General features: G+C 33.4%; 1 protein-coding gene across 2 annotated transcripts in view; it reads right to left on the reverse strand.

Moving 5' to 3' along the window:
• RALGPS2 (Ral GEF with PH domain and SH3 binding motif 2) overlaps positions 1–19,327 on the reverse strand; it is a 157,361-nt gene that overhangs the window by 13,320 nt on the left and 124,714 nt on the right. Inside the window, exons 11-17 of one of the 2 annotated variants that reach the window (XM_040263899.1) lie at positions 16,990–17,057; positions 15,498–15,633; positions 14,573–14,724; positions 11,314–11,368; positions 7,767–7,844; positions 6,120–6,225; positions 5,492–5,584 (exon numbers count right to left, since the gene is read on the reverse strand). In XM_040263899.1, the coding sequence (XP_040119833.1) occupies positions 5,492–5,584; positions 6,120–6,225; positions 7,767–7,844; positions 11,314–11,368; positions 14,573–14,724; positions 15,498–15,633; positions 16,990–17,057 (688 nt within the window). The remainder of the gene's footprint in view (positions 1–5,491; positions 5,585–6,119; positions 6,226–7,766; positions 7,845–11,313; positions 11,369–14,572; positions 14,725–15,497; positions 15,634–16,989; positions 17,058–19,327) is intronic. The other variant, XM_040263900.1, reaches the window with a different exon arrangement.

The following is a 19,327-nucleotide window of genomic DNA, read 5'->3' on the forward strand; positions in this document are numbered from 1 at the left end:
ACCATTGTTACTTTCATCCAATACTGAACTGGAAGACCTAGTCAGCAGAATAAGATAACAAAAAAAAAGAAATAAAAGGTATAAGGATGAGGAAGAAATAAAACTGCCATTACTTGCAGATAGTATTATCCATTCAGAAAATCCACCAAACTAATAAGAAAAATGAGCAAGGATGCTTGGAAAAGATCACTATAAAAGTCATCTGCAATTTTATACACTAGAACTATAAAAGTCACTTCTAAGAAAGGTACCTAGGAATATATGTAACAAAAGACATACAGGAAAGTATAACAGTCAAAAGACATTCAAGAAGACCTAAATCAAGAGAAAAATACCATGAGATGAAGAAACAGGGTCAGTGTTGCAAAGATGTCAATTCACCCTTAATTGATCTACAGATTCAGTGTCATTTCAATAAAAAATTCAGTAGGGTTTTATGTGGAACTTGAGAAGCTGATTCTAAAATTTGTGTGGAAGACAAAGGACCAGAAGCAGCCAAGATGCTCCTGAAGAATTAGGCAGGACTTGCCTTGCTACACAACAAGACTTACAAATCTGTAGTAACTGAGACTGTGAGTTACTCGGACAAGGACAGACTGACAGGGCAGTGGAAGTCTAGACAGCAATCTGTGAATACTGATGCAAACGCAAACGACAAAAATGGGCTCTGCAGACCAGCCAAGTAAGAATGGACTGTTCAACATGTGGTGCCAGGAAAATAACTTCTCCAGGCAGATAAATAAAAATGAATGCCTATTTCATAACACATCTCACATATACCCTCCTCTGACTTCAAGTAGGTCAATGATTTTAAAGCAAACTGTAAAACTTTACTAGTAGAAAATATAGAACGTTTTGATGATCTGACGTTAGAGAAGGATTTAAAAAATACGACTCAGAAAGTATTAAGCATAAAAGATAAATTTTATTACTTTAAAACTAAGAACCATTCACTAAAAGATCACAAAGAGTGAAAAAAAAACTGAACAAATTGGAAGAAGATATTAGTAATACATAATTGCTAATAAGTATCCAGAATATATAAGGAAATTTTTGCCAATTAGTAAGAAAACAAATTATTCAATAAGCAAAATAATTATCCAGGCATTTTATAAAAGAAACACAAATAGCTAGTAAACATGAAAAAAAATTATTTCAAACATTAATAATCTGGGGTATATACATTAAAATCACAAGGTATGGACTTCCCTGGTGATCCAGTGGTTAAGATTCTGCATTTGCAACGCAGGGGTCATGGGTCTGATCTCGGGGAACTAAGATACTTATCATGGCTGATAAGGAAAGAAGAAGATGCTATCTGGGAAGACTTGGATGGTTCTGACAATGCTCTGTCTTCTTATACTGGGTGGAGTTATACACGTGTTTATTTTATTTATTATTCTTTAAAATATACACATATACAATATATCTTCTTCTGCATGTATATATTTCACAATTTTAAAGAAATGGGAAAAAGAAGAACATACCACATTATTTTTAACAACATGGTTACAGCAAAAATGAAAGCTAAAGGAATTAGGAAGCTTTAATATGATGAAGAGGGCTTCCCTGGTGGCTCAGCAGTAAAGAATCCGCCTGCCAATGCAGGAGACACAGGTTCAATCCCTGGGTCAGGAAGATCCCTTGAAGAAGGAATGGCAAGTGACTCTAAGATTCTTGCCTGGGAAATCCCACAGACAGAGGAGCCTGGAGGGCTACAGTCTATGGGGTTGCAAAAGAGCTGGACACGATTTAGCGACAACAATGCTATGAAGAATCAAATTGGCAATGCAGCTGATCTGACAGTTTATAGTTTATGTCAAAGCATACAGCATGATTTTTCTAATATCTTTTCTTAGACCCAAAACCCTCTGCATCAATTGCTTTTTTCATTCACAGAGTGCAAATGCCCTCGACCACCAGCTGAACCTCATCCTGCTCCCAGAATTTACCATCCTTTGGGGTGTAGTCCTCTGGACCTTTCTGTCTGCATTACACCAAAGACTTTCTTGTCGTTGTTGGTTTTCATGTACAAATGGGGGTATACTTATACTCTGACATGTGTTTTTTTACCCATCATATTTCCTTAATAATAAGTATTTTCAGTGTTTGCAGACTGTTGATACTAAAAATATAACAGGAATATTCTTCTATAGATATCTTTGTGCACTAGCTTAATGATTTTCATAGAACAGATTTTCAGATAAAGAATCACTGGTTATTACTAAGTTAAATGCTGAGTAGGACTGTCCGCCACAAGTACCAATTTAAATTTCTGCCAACTTTGGGTCATAGTCTGTTTCCCTACATCATGGCCAATGCTACATTATCAATCTTTAAAATTTCTGCCTAATGGTCAAAAAAAAGCATCTTCTTTAATCTGCCTTTTTGATAACTAGTGAGGTTCATCACCTTTTCATGTATATTAACCATTTATATTCACTTTCTATTTATCTCCCTATTTCATCTTTCTACTGTTGTTTTATTCTTACTGAGCTGTGGAAGGTCTTTATATATGTTACAGACTTCTTTTCCAGGTGTAGACTTTGTTTTCAACTTATGTAACAGTACTTATTCACTCATTACTATGCAGAGAGGTTCAAAGATATCTGCAAACTTTTAAAAGTTATCATGAATATACTTTCATTAAAAATAGTTTTACAGTGAATGCTTTCATTTCAAAACATTAAGAAGTCATACTCTTCTTGTCTATTCCCAAGTCTGCTCTTTTCCTCATATGCAAAAAAAAAAAAAAAAATCATACTTTACAAAGTAATAAAACAGGTGTAGGCTTCCACATTTCTTCCTCCTGCATTTATTTACATATAGGAACACATATATTTTTATTAGTGACTTTTTTCCTCCTCCAGCTTTCAATTTTGAAAAAGTTCAAACTACAGAGAAGTTGAAAGAATGCTACAAGGATTACCCATATATCTACATTTTGCATTTGCTTGATCTCTTTGAACATTTAAATGTAAGCATCAGACATAATATTGAATCCTAAATATTTCAACATGTACCTTCTAAGAATATATTGATATTACTATATAATCACAATGATTCACATTTAAGAAATTTAATGGATATAATCATATAAAGTCTATTATTATAATTTCTTTGATTGTCCTAATTATGAACTTTACAGCTTAAAAAAATTACCTCCAAGATTAGACCAAGGTACATACACTGCATTTAGTTATCAAGACTCTTTTAAAGTTTCTCTTAATCTAGAACATTCCTTCTATCCCTCTATTTTGCTCCAGCTGTCAAATTTTGGTCTTAAGAATCCAAGCCAGTGGTCTTACGCAATGTTCCATGATGTGGATTTGATTGCTTCCTCATGATTAAATTTTTGACAAGAACACCACACAGGTGATGCTCTGTTTATATATTTTAATCCCACAACTATTGCTTATATATAGCCAGTATTTTCTTTCAATTTGCATTTTAACTTTTGTTTGAAAATGATTAAAAACATTTTTCTCCACTGCTTTTAGTTCTGTGCCCTTTTTCTATCCTAAAATTGGATAAATATAAACATGGACTTGTCTCCATACTGCTTTGTTATTATAATTCTTTCTTTAATCTTAACAGTTTAAACTAGAAAAGATGAAAAACACAGTCGATTTCCTTGGCACTCAATCTGGCTCCCTCACAGCCCACTAGGCTCTAATATCTAAACATTTCATATGCATTATTTATCACTTCATATAATTATAAATCCAAACTAGCTGTGTAAGTACCAATACCAAACACAAAAAGATACTTAACATATGTATTAGATAACAAATTCAGTTATTTTTATCAATTCTCTAGTTTGGCTTCTAATTACAGTTAGAAAAAAACAAAAAAAATTTATACATTTTACTTCCTTTTAATAGTCAACTAAGTGAAATCTAGCCAAGTCTCTCAAAGTGGCTAAGTGAAGAGTTAACTTTATCTAAAGATGATAATTCAGCTATATTAACCTCTTTTTTCCCCCCTCCTTTGAGTACAGAAATACTAACCAGAGGCAATTACTTTGCAAAACATTCCAGTGAAACTAAACTGTAGCTTGGTCAGGTATGTGGGCATTCTAGTCGATTTGACTAGAATATAAAAAAACAGTCCTTCACCTTAATGTGAGGACTAGATGTAGACATTTATAATACTGAACAAAAAGGTTGGTGCCTTTTAGGTACAATTCAGATACAATTAAAAAATGATTCAATGTATCATTTAAGGAAACCTAAGTGGTAAACTCTAAAAAAAAAAGCAAGGCAATGATTAACATAAACTCAGGACACTAATAGGGTATGGGTACAGCTGATAAAGAAAGGCAGGTGATGCTACCTTATTACAGCACTTCCCACATTTATGTAAACCAAAACTGTATTCTTCTCTATCCTTGGTTTGATAAAAGGGCTAAAACTGTGAGAATAAAGAAAAGCTTTTCTGTATAATGATAATGTTTGAAGTTGAACTTATAACTGGCCTCATCCAACCAAACTTCAAACTAGGGATTTTCTCACTAAAAGGAAAAAACAAAACAACAATAAAACACCAAATCCTAGTAAATTTAGTTAAAGTATTTGGTGAAGTAATACCTGATATTAAAATGTACACATGATATGTATGTGTTATTGTTTTTAACAGCCAGCCATTGTTGGAAAAAAAAAACAAACATAAAGTGATAATTGCCAAAAAGAAAAGAAAGGGGGGGGCATTTCTGAATTACACAGTATCACTAGGTAATTTATAAATAGTAAAAGAACTTAAATTTTTTTTCTCAGTGGCTTATTTACCTTTCCTCAATATAGTAAACCACTTAATTCCCCCCACCCTCAAAATACACAATTTAAAAATAAATTCCTCTCCAAGAGATAATGCAAAATTTATTTTCCTTTCAAATAGTGTATCACTGGCATACAAAGACAGAACAGCATGCAAAAGATTTATAGCAAGATTCTACATTTATAGCAAGATTCTACAAGAAAAGAGTTTTTCGAGGCTTCTTTCAAGCACAAGAAGGTGATCGTAGTAACCTTAGTAACTATTATTCCTCTTCACTGTTGGAAAAATCACTCAGTCAGAGACTAAGGTGGAAAAAACTGCAGATCCTGGTCCTAATTTTTCATACTTTACAAATCAGGAAATGACACTCCAAGGCAACAGTTTTCAACCATTTTTCTGAACTAAAAACCCCAGGTTTGGGAGGGCTTGGACATGAAGATAAGATAATGGCAGGGTGCAGTTTTAACATTTGCAAAGAAAAAACAGTATTCAAAAAAGGAATTTCAGAATATGGAAGTTATTCCAAGACCTTTCTTAGGATTGTATTACTAAACAAAAATAATTCCATTACAATACTCATACGAAGAAAGTCTAAGAACTTCTGGGTTAGAAAGTGAAAAAAAACCCAAACCCTCGCATCCTATTAGGACTACTTTCCTTACTACCATATAGAGGCCGTGAAACTATGTTAATGACTTGGAACAGGAATACTTACATGTTTTCTTTCTGTAGCCTTTAGAGATTTGGCAGCATAGTAGAAAAGCTGCGTCCCACACAAAGCTGCCCAATATTTTGTCCAAGATGCTACCTGGAGAGGACAGACACGTGAATATACTACTCAAATGCTACCGGCTTCTCAGTCACTGTTCCTCTTTGCCAAAGAGGCACTCCACTTCACTTCCACCACCTTAGCTAGGAGTTTTATTACTTCTGAAATCTTTATCTCAAATATTCTTATGTCTACTTGATACATTCTACTTAGGACTGACAAAACAAATTTGGCTGAATTCTGTTTTTTAGAGTTTTCGCTCTCTATTTTCTATTCCTTCTAAAAATACTCCTTAACAGGATATACTTTCAAGATTTTCCAAGAACTATATTAGGGAGCAAAGAGAAGTACAGGAGCATCTTGATTTAAATACCTTAAGTGTATAATTTAACCAAAATCTATTAATATGTAGCAGGTATAATAACACTTTAAATAACATTGTGAGGCAAAAGTATATTTCAAATTATTTCAAGTGTATTATATATCTGGTTTTATTTCAATTGTCTTCATTTTTTAAGGGTTTTATTCAGTTGCTTGTTTTTAGACATGTTTTAAAATATAAAATAATTCTTACTGTAGGCTTCTTGCCTTCTTTTAACAAAGTTTTTCTCCTGAGAACACCTTGAATAGTAACAGCCCCTGGATATAAATGTACTGCCAAATCCTCTGATTCTGCAGAACTATAAAAGTGAAAAGAAAAGAACATATAAGCACTTGGGTAATTATCAAGTAGGTATTTAAATAAAATGTAATTATTTTCAATTTTAAGACTGTTACTTTATTCAGAATGAGAAGATACTGACAATTATAAAGGTTTACTGATCTGAAATTTACAAGCTGTCACAAAATGAACCAGGCAGTTACTAAAGTCAGCAGATGGTTAAAAAACGCATTTTACTGCATATCCGAACAAGCATAATGCAGAAAGAATACAGTGATTCACTTTAGTAAAGAGTAAATTAGGGATTCAAGACTTTTCTTCTCAACATGCCATACTGCAGCACTGCTGAAACCTTTTTTTTTCCCAGAAGAAAGTCAAATTCTGGTAGGAAAGGTGAGGATTCTATATGTTAAAAGTCTTTTTAAGCATATGAAACACAAAATAAAAATATCAGAAAATCAAAAAAGGAAAAACAGCAAAAGAAAATCCATGCTCAATTCTAAAATAGATGAGAGAAGTAAAAAAGGCAATTAACAATATATTAAAAAAATCAAACTTACTGAGATAAAATTTAACGACATTTTAATGTCATCAGTGCATCTAAGTGATTACAGCCTAACAACTCTGCAAGAAAGGAATAACTAAAACTCAAGATTGCTTTTTCTTGTATCTTAAGAAAACCATCACAGACTAATCAAACATTTAAATATCTTTCCCCAAGTCATTTAAGTTCCTATAGTGAAGAACAGAACAATTTTTATGAGTCAATTAAAACATATACACTGATGAAAAAAAATCTGTCATTCTCCAGTGATTTGACGTGAGCTGCAGAATTTCTACAACAGTGATGAAAACGGAATGTTCTCAATGACTTAAAAACCTAGAAACCACTAGAAATTTCATGCTGGAGCTATTTATATCCAAAGAGATTAGACACTATTAAACTGACAAAAAATTAACTTTAAAATGTTTGCTATTGCATTGTCTTATGAGAATTGGTTGATTATTCACTACCATTAACCTCCAGTCCCCAATCAATCTACCATCTTTATTTTCTTCAGCAGCTAATGTAGTGCAGAAGGAGATCAGGATTAGATAAACAACCAAATGAACATGAGTTAAATACACAAATATTATTTCATAAAACAGACTTGTTTAAATTCAGACCTGCAGTTAATCTGAAAAATCCTTAAAAAAGACAAACTGAATGTAGTAAATTCTTTGATTGCAGCCTTTGAAAACCAAGTGGGTTTTTGCACTGCTCCTCTAATAATCAGCAACATTAGAAAGACCTGTGCAGTTAAAAAGCTACTGATTTGGATTATTTAAAGAATGTGACATAAAGATGCAAGTTTTAGCAATTAGCTCTGTGGATCAGAAAGAATACTTCAAATTTATCTCTAGATTAAATCTTGGAAAGAAAGTTTTCATGGGCATTTTATTTAGCTTTGAAACCAATTAGCTGAGAAAGAACAGAAGTAATGTGAGACCACACCTATCAAAGCCAGTCACCACCACCAGAGGGGAGTTCCGTGACCCCCGAAGGCAGGGGGATTGTACCTGCTGGCCTTCATGTGGCTTCGATAGCCATTTCGTGCCACTCTTGTCACTGGGCCGAGAGAATGGTATAATCTGTTCCTGTTGGATTCCATTATAAATTGCATATATTACTTTTATTTACATAATCATCATCAATAACCTAGAACAGTATAATAATTTCTTCATGTAATACTGCTTTTATAATAATTTCTTCATGTAATACAGCTTTCATAATAATTTCTTCATGTAATACAGCTTTCTAAATCCTACAAAAGGACAGTATATGATTGCTCCTTTTTTTTTAAAAAAAAGCATGCAGCACAGATTTTAAATTATTATTTTCTTCTACTATTGACTATAAATACTTAAGGTTGTTTCTTAGTTTAAACCTTGTATTTATATACACATTCATTCTCACAAATTTACTAAAATAATTAAAGAAGTATTTATATCCAAACAAAGCCTGAAATCCTTTTATTTATATTCCAGTTCTTAGATTCCACTTTATATATGATACCTGGATTTATAGAAGAATAATTTTTTATTATATGCCCCTATGAAGATACCTAAAAGCAATGTGATCTAAAACTTAAAATTAATGTGATCTAAACACCTTATTTTCTTTTCTTTTATATATTAAATCTAAAAAAAACTACTAAAATAGATAAACTGAACAAAAATAGAGGCTTTATTTTATTTTCACATCAACTACAAAAAATACACGATAAAGTCAGTAAATGATTAAAAAAATGGTTATTAGTTAATTTTCATCCAAAATGGCATGTGATACTTAACAAAGGAAATAAACACACACACACAGAAACACTGATACTTTTTTGCCTAGAAAAAGCCAAAAGCAGCACTGTTGATAAATGATATTTAAAACAAAAAGTTTTATTTTAGCAACTTAAGTGGCAAAATATTTGATGTCTCTCTATTTTCAAAGTTCATTATCCACAAGTACAACAGTATTTTAAATCCCAATTCTTTATTCACTTTTTAATATTTCATGTTTGAATCTTGCTGGGCAGCACTGATTTGATTTCAAAGTGTTCAAAAGAGCCACTGATTTAAACTTGGCAAAAGCACAGTAGATATTTTTGGCTGCAAATGTCTGCAAAGCAAAACATTTGTCAAAAGAAAAATACTATTTTGAGATGTGAAGGTTAACACTTAAATACCGTCTTCCTTAAGTAACCTGGTGGAATAAGAACAGATTATTTAACACAACACCATTCTGGTTACTTGATTACGTCTCATGCCACATGATAAACAATTTTGTTCATCAATATTTTTTATTTAAATACAATAACTATAATCAACTTCTGATGATACCACATTCCTACTAGAGGGAGAGAACTAACAAAACAATTTGTACAGACAGCATGCCAGAGGCAACTCTTGCGATCTTCCTGTTTCAGGCAAACCCAAATAAAGAGGCTGAAATAAACACTTGGAGGAGAAAGAATATGTAAAAACAAATTGTTAAAAATTTCCCCAAACAGAATAAAACTTAAGAACACTGGTAATTAGAAGTGCTCAAAAGTATTTTGAAATATTGGATATGCAAGTAAAGTCTTAATCACCATGGTGAGAAATCTTCACGAAGCTTCAAGAACAAATGTGTGTCATCACTCAGTTGTGTCTGACTCTTTGTGACCCATGGACTGTAGCCTACGAGGCTCCTCGGTCCATGGGATTTTCCAGGCAAGAGTACTGGAGTGGGTTGCCATTTCCTTCTCCAGGGACCTAATTTTCCAATAACACCATGAAATTAACCAATTCAAATATGTATAGTTCAATTTCAGATGTATAGTGAGTATAATTGCTTCTATTAAAAAGTGAGCGAGACAGCAAAAGAGACACAGATGTATAGAACAGTCTTTTAGACTATGTGGGAGAGGGAGAGGGTGGGATGATTTGGGAGAATGGCACTGAAACATGTATAATATCATATATGAAACGAATTGCCAGTCCAGGTTCGATGTAGGAAACAGGATGCTTGGGGCTGGTACACTGGGATGACCCAGAGGGATGGTCCGGGGAGGGAGGAGGGAGGGGGGTTCAGAACAGGGAACATATGTACACCCGTGGCGGGTTCATGTTGATGTATGGCAAAACCGATACAATATTGTTAAGTAATTAGCCTACAATTAAAATAAATAAATCTATATTTAAAAAAGTGACTGGCAGGGAGTTAGGTAACTATTTTCAACTTCATCAATTTTAATATGACATTCAAAATTCAACCTAATCTGATTGCTCAGAAACTTACTGCTTAATATATACACAAAAGGGGCAATTATTCTGCTCAAGGTTCAAATATTTTAGTATGACAATGGCAGAACTAAAATGATCAAAGACAGCAAAATTCTAATGGATATTTATTAAATAACAATTATTTGCTCTACTTGCCTACATTTTTAGAAAAATCTTATACTGAAAGATCAACACAGCATACTTGCTGCAAGCAGATGACAACTTTTATAGATTAAAGCATCAAGGAAAAGAGAATAGAATATGGCTTACATTATTTAAGCATGTGTCTGTGAGCTTTGTGGAACCTTTTAATTAATGACAATTTAAATTCAAACTTTCATCTATTAGAGTATAATTTAAAATGTATAAATTAGCAGAGAATGAAATTGATCATTTCATTAAATACCATAAAATTACTTAAATAAACCAGAATTTAAGGAAAAGATTTTACTTTTGTACATGAAAGTAGGTAAGCTATGACTGGTTGTTATTTTTTTAAGTCATTTTTTCATATATATTTTTTAAAATTTATTTTTGGCTCTGCTGGGTCTTTGTTGCTGTGCAGGCTTTTCCTTAGTTGTGGACAGTGGGGGCTACCTCTCCAGTTGCAGTATGCAGGCTTCCCATTGTGGTGAATTCTCCGGCTGTGTAGCACTAGGTTCTAGAGTGTGTGGGCTTCAGTAGTTGTGGCTACCAGACTCCAGAGCACAGGCTCAGTAGTTGTAATGCATGGGCTTAGTTGCTCTGAGGCATGTGGGATCCTTCCGGATCAGGGATCTAACCTGTGTCTCCTGCATTGGCAGGCAGATTCTTTACCACTGGGCCACCAGGGAAGCCCTGATTATTACTACTTTTAAGTTACAATTTAAAATGTACTAAAAATCAAATAAATGTGTCAAGTCACCAAATAAAATGTCTTTACGAGATAATACTGAATTCTAGGCTTAAGTATTAACTTTTTATTTCTGCCACCAGCAGGAAGCCTAAATAGTCCTTTTATATGTAATAAATATTCTGTCTTAAAATTCACATTATCATATACTTTGTTGTTGTTGTTTAGTCCCCAGGTCGTGTCCGACTCTTTTGAGAGCCCGTTGACTGTAGCCTGGCAGGCTCCTCTCTCCATGGGATTTCCCAGGCAAGGATACTGGAGTGGGTTGCCATTTCCCTCTCCAGAGGATTTTCCCAACCCAGGGATTGAACCCACATCTCCTGCATTGGCAGGTGGATTCTTTACCACTGAACCACTTGGGAAACATCATATACTTAAAATAAACTCAAAACAATGTAAATGGACAATTTTTCTTACCTTTCAAAAGCAGGCCATGAGGTCTCTTCACTTAGTTCAGAGCCATCACTGCTACCTAAAATCAAAAGTTATCTTATTTTTTTAAACATCATAATTATAGTTTAGATTTTACTTTTAAAAAATAAATACTCTAGCTGTGCTTATTCACATTATTTATTGGTGAACATTCACATATCAATTCTTCATTCTAATATAATTGTGCTTGATTTATTCTGCAATATATTAGAACAGAGTTGACAAATCTACAGAAAGAAACAAAACAGCATAAAATCTTTTTATATGTATACTTATGGCTTAAGTTTATTACATTAGTAAACACTTTTTCTATCATTGGAGAATAAGTACATGTAAGTACACATATAAGTACACAATTTTTTCTTATAAGGTTTGTCATAATTTAAGACCAATATAATTGCAAATTTCTTAGAGGTTCATGGTATACTTCCTTTTGCACTTTTTTTGTAAACCCATTACTATCCTAAGGATAAAAAGCTCAATGAAATTCAACTTTTGTCTTTAGAGGCAAGGCAGAAGAGGATGGAATCCTTAAGAAAAAAAAAAAAGTACCGTAACAATGTAAAAACTTTCTCTTAGAGACCCAGAATATCAGTTAAAATAGAAAGTTTTAAATTAGCTTAACTGGAGGGGAAAGAACTTGGAGAGTCCAAAACAGCTTAGGTTGATTTTAAAGATAATTAATCAATAATTAATTTGTCCTTTGTGTATCACATTGAGTCATCTATCAGACTTTCACAACCAGGGTTCTTTGAGAGGCTCAAACTCGAATACTATAAGAAACCCATTATGTGTGATGGATTTAACACCTCTTCCATGCATGTAGAATGGTACAAGTTATGTCCCATCCTTGGAAGTACTAACAGTTACTGAAATAATTTTCTGGTTGTGTGGCTCAGATAAGAAACTGGAGGTAATCTGCTGTTGGTAGTGGAGGCTTGTATGTTATTTTTGATGTGTAGAATATTATGTGATAAAGACTGAAAATTTAAGCATAATTAGTAGGACTTATTTGTAGAAAACAAAAGTTTCTTCCAGAAGCACGGACCTTGAGTAGATATGCCTCCTTCAGCTGGTCAAGACTATTCTGGGATTCTGGGTTACCCAGGACATATATGCCATGTTAGAAAATGTTAGAGGTCACAGTCCCAAGCACTGGTTAATTTCTCCAGGGTACTTTCTCAGAGCCTCCAAGGCATAAATTAATATTGTATATAAAAGTTACAGCTAAGGAAAATATTTTTTGTTATTATTAATTGTGTGTGTATATTAATAACTACCAGCTGTGGTTATAAACTTTCTTTTTAGAATGTTAAAGTTTTAAAGGAAACACCCTGGAAAGTAATGCTTATGTCTAATGTTCTTAATTTACAAACAGGGATACAACAATCCTTACTGTTTACCTACTTAGCCTTGCAATAATTAAACAATAAATACAAAAGCAAAAATTGAATTAGCCCCTTCTTGTTCTAAAAGAGGAGTTCTCTAAAATAAGACATTAACTGTAATGGAATGAAATAATTAGATAACTATCTTGTGGTAACCAAAAGAACATCTATGGAAAGTAAAACTCACAAATAGAAAATAATCATCATTATAATACTTATGATAAGTATTACAGAAAAGGCAAATACTTTATACTAAATTGAGAGCTATAATTTTTAAAATTACCTTTTTTTTTTACTTAAGATAACATGCTAGATTCCAGAACTGTAACACATTTTTAACTAGAAAAAGTTTCTTCCTCTCTCTTTTGCAAAATTATTCTGTGTACTATTTTTCAGATTGAGGTTAATATTTGCATATAGGCAATTTACAGTATTAATGAAGAGAGATTTCAGGTGACCAACTTGTCTTTTGTTCTGTAAACTTTGTCATCATTTGCATTTATAAAAAGGGAAATACTGGACTAAAACTGCTGAATGGAGCTTTCCAGTTCCAAAGCAATTTCAGGGTTCAAAACTCTCAAGGGTTAAAAGAAGTCAGTATGTTCAAGAAAATGAACTACATTTCTTTCTACTGATTGTTCATCAATATTGAGATGATCATATTAAGAGTAATAAACAGCCCTTGAGCAACCTTGGCAGTTAATCAGAGAAGATATTTTCCTCCTTTATTTCTTTTTAAAATAAAAATAGCATTGTATAGAGATTTCCTAACTATCCAAAGAAATTATGCTCAGCTAGAAGGTTCAGAAAATAAATAACAGTTTAGGAAGTAAAAACAAACAAATTCTTCTTAACTTCACGTCCTTTTCCAGTCCTGGTTTTCTTCATAATAGCCATCTCTATTTTCTGACCTCTCATTCTCCAATCTACTCCAGCCAGGGCTTTGCCCACAGAATTCTACAAAGCAAATCTAGTCAAGGTCACCAAGTCTGCTTTTATCTTGCTAAATTCAGTGACCAACTCCTGTTCTCCTCTTATTTTCTCTTCTGTGCACTTGACATGGATACGTTCAGCACATCCCTCCCTTCAGAGACCCCTCCTCTGCTGGGCTTTTGTGATACCACACTGCTTTTCTCCCTGCTTCAGTGGTCCTCATTTGTAGCTTCCTTTGATGGCCAACCATTTAAAAAAAATGACACCTCCAAATGTTAGCATGTTTACTCTTATATATTTATATCCTCTCCCTCGGTGACCTTATCTGGTCTCATGGCTTGAAATACTACAAATATGCTAATTCTTATACCTGTATCTATAGATGTGACTTTGCCTCCTTAAGCTTCAGATTCATACATTCGATTACCTACCTCACAACTCAATATGATCCAAACACGTCCAAAATGGAATTCTTAATTCCGCAAATCTAGTCACCCTTTACAAGCACCTCAATACCTACAAATGGCTTCTCTTATAATGTTCTCTGCCTAGGTAACAGCACCACCATCTAACTAGCTGCTTAATCTAAAAAAAACCTGAGAATCCTAACTCATCTGCTCCTTTCCTCATTCCTGCATTCCAACTATGTGCAGTGACCAATTCAACCAGTGCCTGTTCTCTTCCGCACCATTCCTTGAATGCCTTCCCTTTTGAAGTCAAAAACATCAAGCACTTTTCAAACCATCATGAATTATTAATTTTAGCAGCTACTAGTAATACGATATTATATCCACACTTTGCTACTTGGCTTTTATCAATTATTTTTTCTACTTGTAGTAGGGTTAATCATGCTTTTCCAGCTGAGTTTTGTTAGAAGTCTTATTTTACATAAGTTGGAACTCTCTCAGAGAATTATTTCTCACCTATTGATATTCCACTAGAAAGAGTAGAGCTTTCAGCTTGGCCTCGAGATGGTGCATGGGGCTCCATGACGCTATCATCTAATAGATGTCTTGGCCCTGCATTTGGGAACGTTGCACTCTTAAACTCTGCTGTGTTCATTTTATGAATGAAACTGGAAACAAAGAGAAATATTTTTCATATCTTTCATTACTGTTACTAATTCAAGATACTCTTACATAAAGATTCAGGATATAAAAGATGTACCTGCTATCCTGAACTTACTTCTGAACTCTCATACTAATGAACACACAGATTTTACCATGAAAGCCTCAAGCTAACAGTTTAGGGAAAAATTTTTTAGAAAACCAGGCCATATCTACCTATATAACAGAAAATACTTTATCTTGACGCTTGGGTTCATTAAAAATTATTTTCACGTTCACTTTTGGAAAATGTCTATTAAATTTTCACATAAATCATGACAAAAGAGAACCTTGGGGTCCATTTTGAGGAAACGATCTTATAAAGCTAAACAAAAAGACAGTTTCCCTTTCTTTGTATTTTGTTATAAAAAGAACAGTTTTTATATGCTTTATTTATGGTGACTTGTTTTGGTTAAGACAAGCAATGCCTCATGATATAAGTTATAATTTAAAATGGAAATAGTGTTTGCTTTCCTGATTTTATCTATGATGATGACCTGTAATGTTCATTTTTATTTCCCAAAATGTGAAAGCACTACTGGAAAAAGCTCATTTCCAAATTAAGGTAAAGAAGAAATAAATGCCTTTATGCAAACAAGATATTTTACTAAATCAGAAAAAGACTGCTTTACATAAATAAAACTATGCAAGGACACTATTTTCTGTCCAACTAGTAAAATAAGTAGGAAATAAATCCAACTAAATACATAAAAATTTGAAAGATAAAATTTAAAGTGCTGACTTGTAACCCAAGCTATGGCACTTCCTATGTCCATGTTGAATCAGGTTCCGAGGGGATGGTGGTGTCTGTGGTAGCAAGGCTCCTTCAGCTGCCATGCTTTTTCTTCCACTTTGTGGAGATGCTCCTACTTCAGGACCTTAAGGGTTAAATTAAAAAAGAGAGAGACAGAGACACAAAGAGAGACAGACAGAAATTGTTAAATGGTTTAGAAAGATTGCTTTATTTGTAATCATTTGATATGAAATAAAAATTGTGGTTTAAGGTAATATGAATTCTATTTAATTGACTGAACATAAGAAATACTTAATTTCTGAGTCATAAAACACAAAACCTCAAAAAAAAAAATCTATTAATTTCTATCTCTTTTACTTGCCCTAAGTAGCCAGTATAAATAGTCTGTTTATAGAGGAAACAGTGTAATTAGAAGAGATGGTGTAAAGGTCTCATATCACACATGAAACCTAGACTAAACCCTCAGGTCTTCTGAATCCTAGTTCAGTGCTCATTTAATTTTACACATGACTTCTTCACTCTTAGTTTCAGATTCTTCATAGATACAGAATGTGTAGAGTAGGTCAAGGATTCAAGTTACAATTTAAATCTATATTGACTGCTCAAGTTTCTGGAAATTTTAAAAAAATGGAACTTGAGAGTACACAGATTTGCAAAATAACACTGAAAAAAATTTTTTATTGGTGTACAGTTGCTTTACAAGCAAAATATCACTTTAAGAATGAAAAGAAAAGCAAATTTAAATAGATATAGCCTGAAATGATTTCTTCTGTTTGGACCACTCTCCTCTGTAGATACTGTCATGGTTTTGCTCCCTCATTCCCTTCATACCTTATTAGATGGGTCTCCAATTATTTTTAGGATATACAATAATACAAAGCTTAGTGCCAATGTCTGTATTTGGAATATTAAACAAGGTACTGTCTATGATTTCTTTAAAAAATTCTCTTCAATTTTATGTTTTTAGATTATTTATATACATATAAATCCCAATTGTAATACAACAGATAAATTAAGAGACTATGATTATTCTTTTCAGTACTTGGTCCAGCATTAGAGTGAAATTTAAAAAAAAAATTAAGCCACTAAAATGGACTCTTATAATTATTCAAATTAGTAAATTTTTCACTTAGACCACAGAAATTTCCAACATAATTAACCTTCATTGCCTCTTACAGTATGCTTAATGAAAAAAGAGTTGATAATTCATAAACACTTACTTATTATTTTCTGTTGGCTATATCTATTACTCTTGATTACTTGGCATATTTATTTGCATATTACTTGCAAACTACACATGACAACTTTTTAATGAAAAAAACAGAAAAACCAAACAGAAAAAGATATATTTTAATACCAAAAATAAAACTGTGCAGGCAGAATAAAATGTACTAAGCATTTATTCACTTTGGAGTATATTCCTTCTTTCTTATTAGGTTATCTGGTGTATTACTCAGTAACAAGAGAAAGCTGCACTAACCTACTAAATCCTCCCTGGAAGCAGCAGAACGTGGTGTGCTTGTCCCTGGTTCTATCTTTAATGAAAGCCTGAATTTCAAAAAGGAAAAAAGCACATAAAATGATTAATATTTGACCAAATAACATTAAAATCATGTATTTTTCTACCAAAAACCTAAAAACATTTTTTATAAAATAATCTCAACTATATATTTTTCTTCAAGGGTGATCTTAGTTAAGTCCCCTTTCTCTTTCATACAAAGCTGATCTTACAGTGATTCCAGGAAATATTAAGAGAGGGAAAAACATCAAAACCTCATATTCAAAAACAGAGATAGCTCTCCCAGAACCTCAATACTGCCGAACAATTCAACACATTTAAAGCTATTTGGTGAGTTAACCTGAGGTTATACTGATACAAGGCAAGTAAGTTCAGTAACTTTCCGACATTGCATTAAATTATGCAAATTCTTTCTAGAATCTTTATTGGATGGGTGAATGGTCTCTGTAGCACTGCAAATTAAAACAAAATAAAACCTTATTTAAAACTAACCATCCAAAAAACCAACCAACTCAAATTATCAAAAGAAAGATCTATCTATACAAATAAAAAGACTGTTTACAAAATCCCCAATAAACCCCTTTTCTAAGTCAGAGTTTATTAGTTGGAAATTAAGGTGGTTCAGTGGTAAAGAATCTGCCTGCCAATGCAGGAGACACAACAGACCTGGGTTCAATCCCAGGATCAGGAAGATCTTTCGGAGAAGGAAATGGCAATCCACTACAGTATTCTTGCCTGGAAAATTCCATGGACAGAGAAGCCTGGCGGGCTACAGTCTATGGGTTCACAAAGAGTCAGACACGACTGAGCACACACACACACACAAGTTCCATTTGGGAAAATGTACCAATTTTGAGTTCTGCAGCAAACAATGGTAATTCCTATCAATGGAAATGGTTTCAGGAAATAGGATACTAAAGCAGTTATAGAAAATATTTTGGTGTATTCCAGGAAATACACTTTGATGTACTCTGTATTATCATTAAGCATTTGTCTGGAAATTAATAAAGACTTTTTATTTTTCAGCATCCTACCAACTGGAATTTTTTAAGAAACTGCACAATACAAATGATATTATAATGATAAATCTATTATAGGTGCTTAACTTTTAATCAGTTTCTTTGATATCCTAAAGAAGAAATCACACATAATTGTACTCTAATTACTTTACCATGTAAAGTACATGTATTGAACAGATGTATGATTAACCGGAACTCTCTGCTCTTTTTCTTGTTACAGGATAGCTGACTCTAATTATGTGAGCTTCAGACTATGCTATATTCCTTCGCTGAACTCTTGTTTTGTGTTAAGCACCGTTCTCTCAGCGCTAGAATATAATAGAGACTAAAGCAGACAGGGTGTCTCTCCCCTTCAGAAGCACACAGTCTAGAAGGTGGAAGACAAAGAAGTAAGCAAATTAAGTAAAGTTTCCTAACACAGAACCAAAATAGAAAGGAACAGAAAGGAGGCTATGGGAGAATCACATTGCTATTAATAATGGCTGATAACCGACAGCAATATAAAAAGTGGAAGCATCTTAAACTGCACTTAAAATGAAGTCAGTGTCAGTTGCCTATATCATCATCAAAACACTATATATAACAGTGATGCTGATTCATTGAGAAAAGATATTATGCTGCTGCTGCTGCTAAGTCACTTCAGTCCTGTCCGACTCTGTGCGACCCCATAGACGGCAGCCCACCAGGCTCCTCTGTACTTGGGATTCTCCAGGCAAGAATACTGGAGTGGGTTGCCATTTCCTTCTCCAAAAGATATTATGCTCAGTATTAAAATGAAATAACTTCGAAAGATTTTCACCCTGATTAAAACACATGCATGTAACTTCTAATATTGATACTGGCTGCCTATGTAGATGAAGCTGCCAAAAACAGAGGCTTATGGATAAATGAAAAGTCATTTTTATTTAAATCTTTCATCATAAAATCCGTTTTTCCCAACTTATGACCTTAATAGCTCTTATGTTAAAATGCTCTGATTTTTCAACATATTTAATCAGCAGGTTCAACAGAACTGCATCTTTAGGAAAACACTATCTTCTTTAGCTTCCTGTAAGATTCTCCAATACCACCAAATGACTTGTAGTACCCCAAGCAAACATAGCTTCCCACCCTATTCGGAATCACTGATGGTTCCATCCCTGAAACACCTTTCCTAACTCATGTGGAGCAACTCACCTGCTGAGATGCAGACTAAGCTAAGATGGTCACCTGAAGCCGCTCATGTTTATTTTCTCTTCACTTTTCCCAGTTACAGCTGAGTTAGGTCTCCCCTCATCTAT

This window comes from Oryx dammah, unplaced genomic scaffold (genome assembly GCF_014754425.2).
Source record: "Oryx dammah isolate SB20612 unplaced genomic scaffold, SCBI_Odam_1.1 HiC_scaffold_21, whole genome shotgun sequence".
NCBI lineage: Eukaryota > Metazoa > Chordata > Mammalia > Artiodactyla > Bovidae > Oryx > Oryx dammah.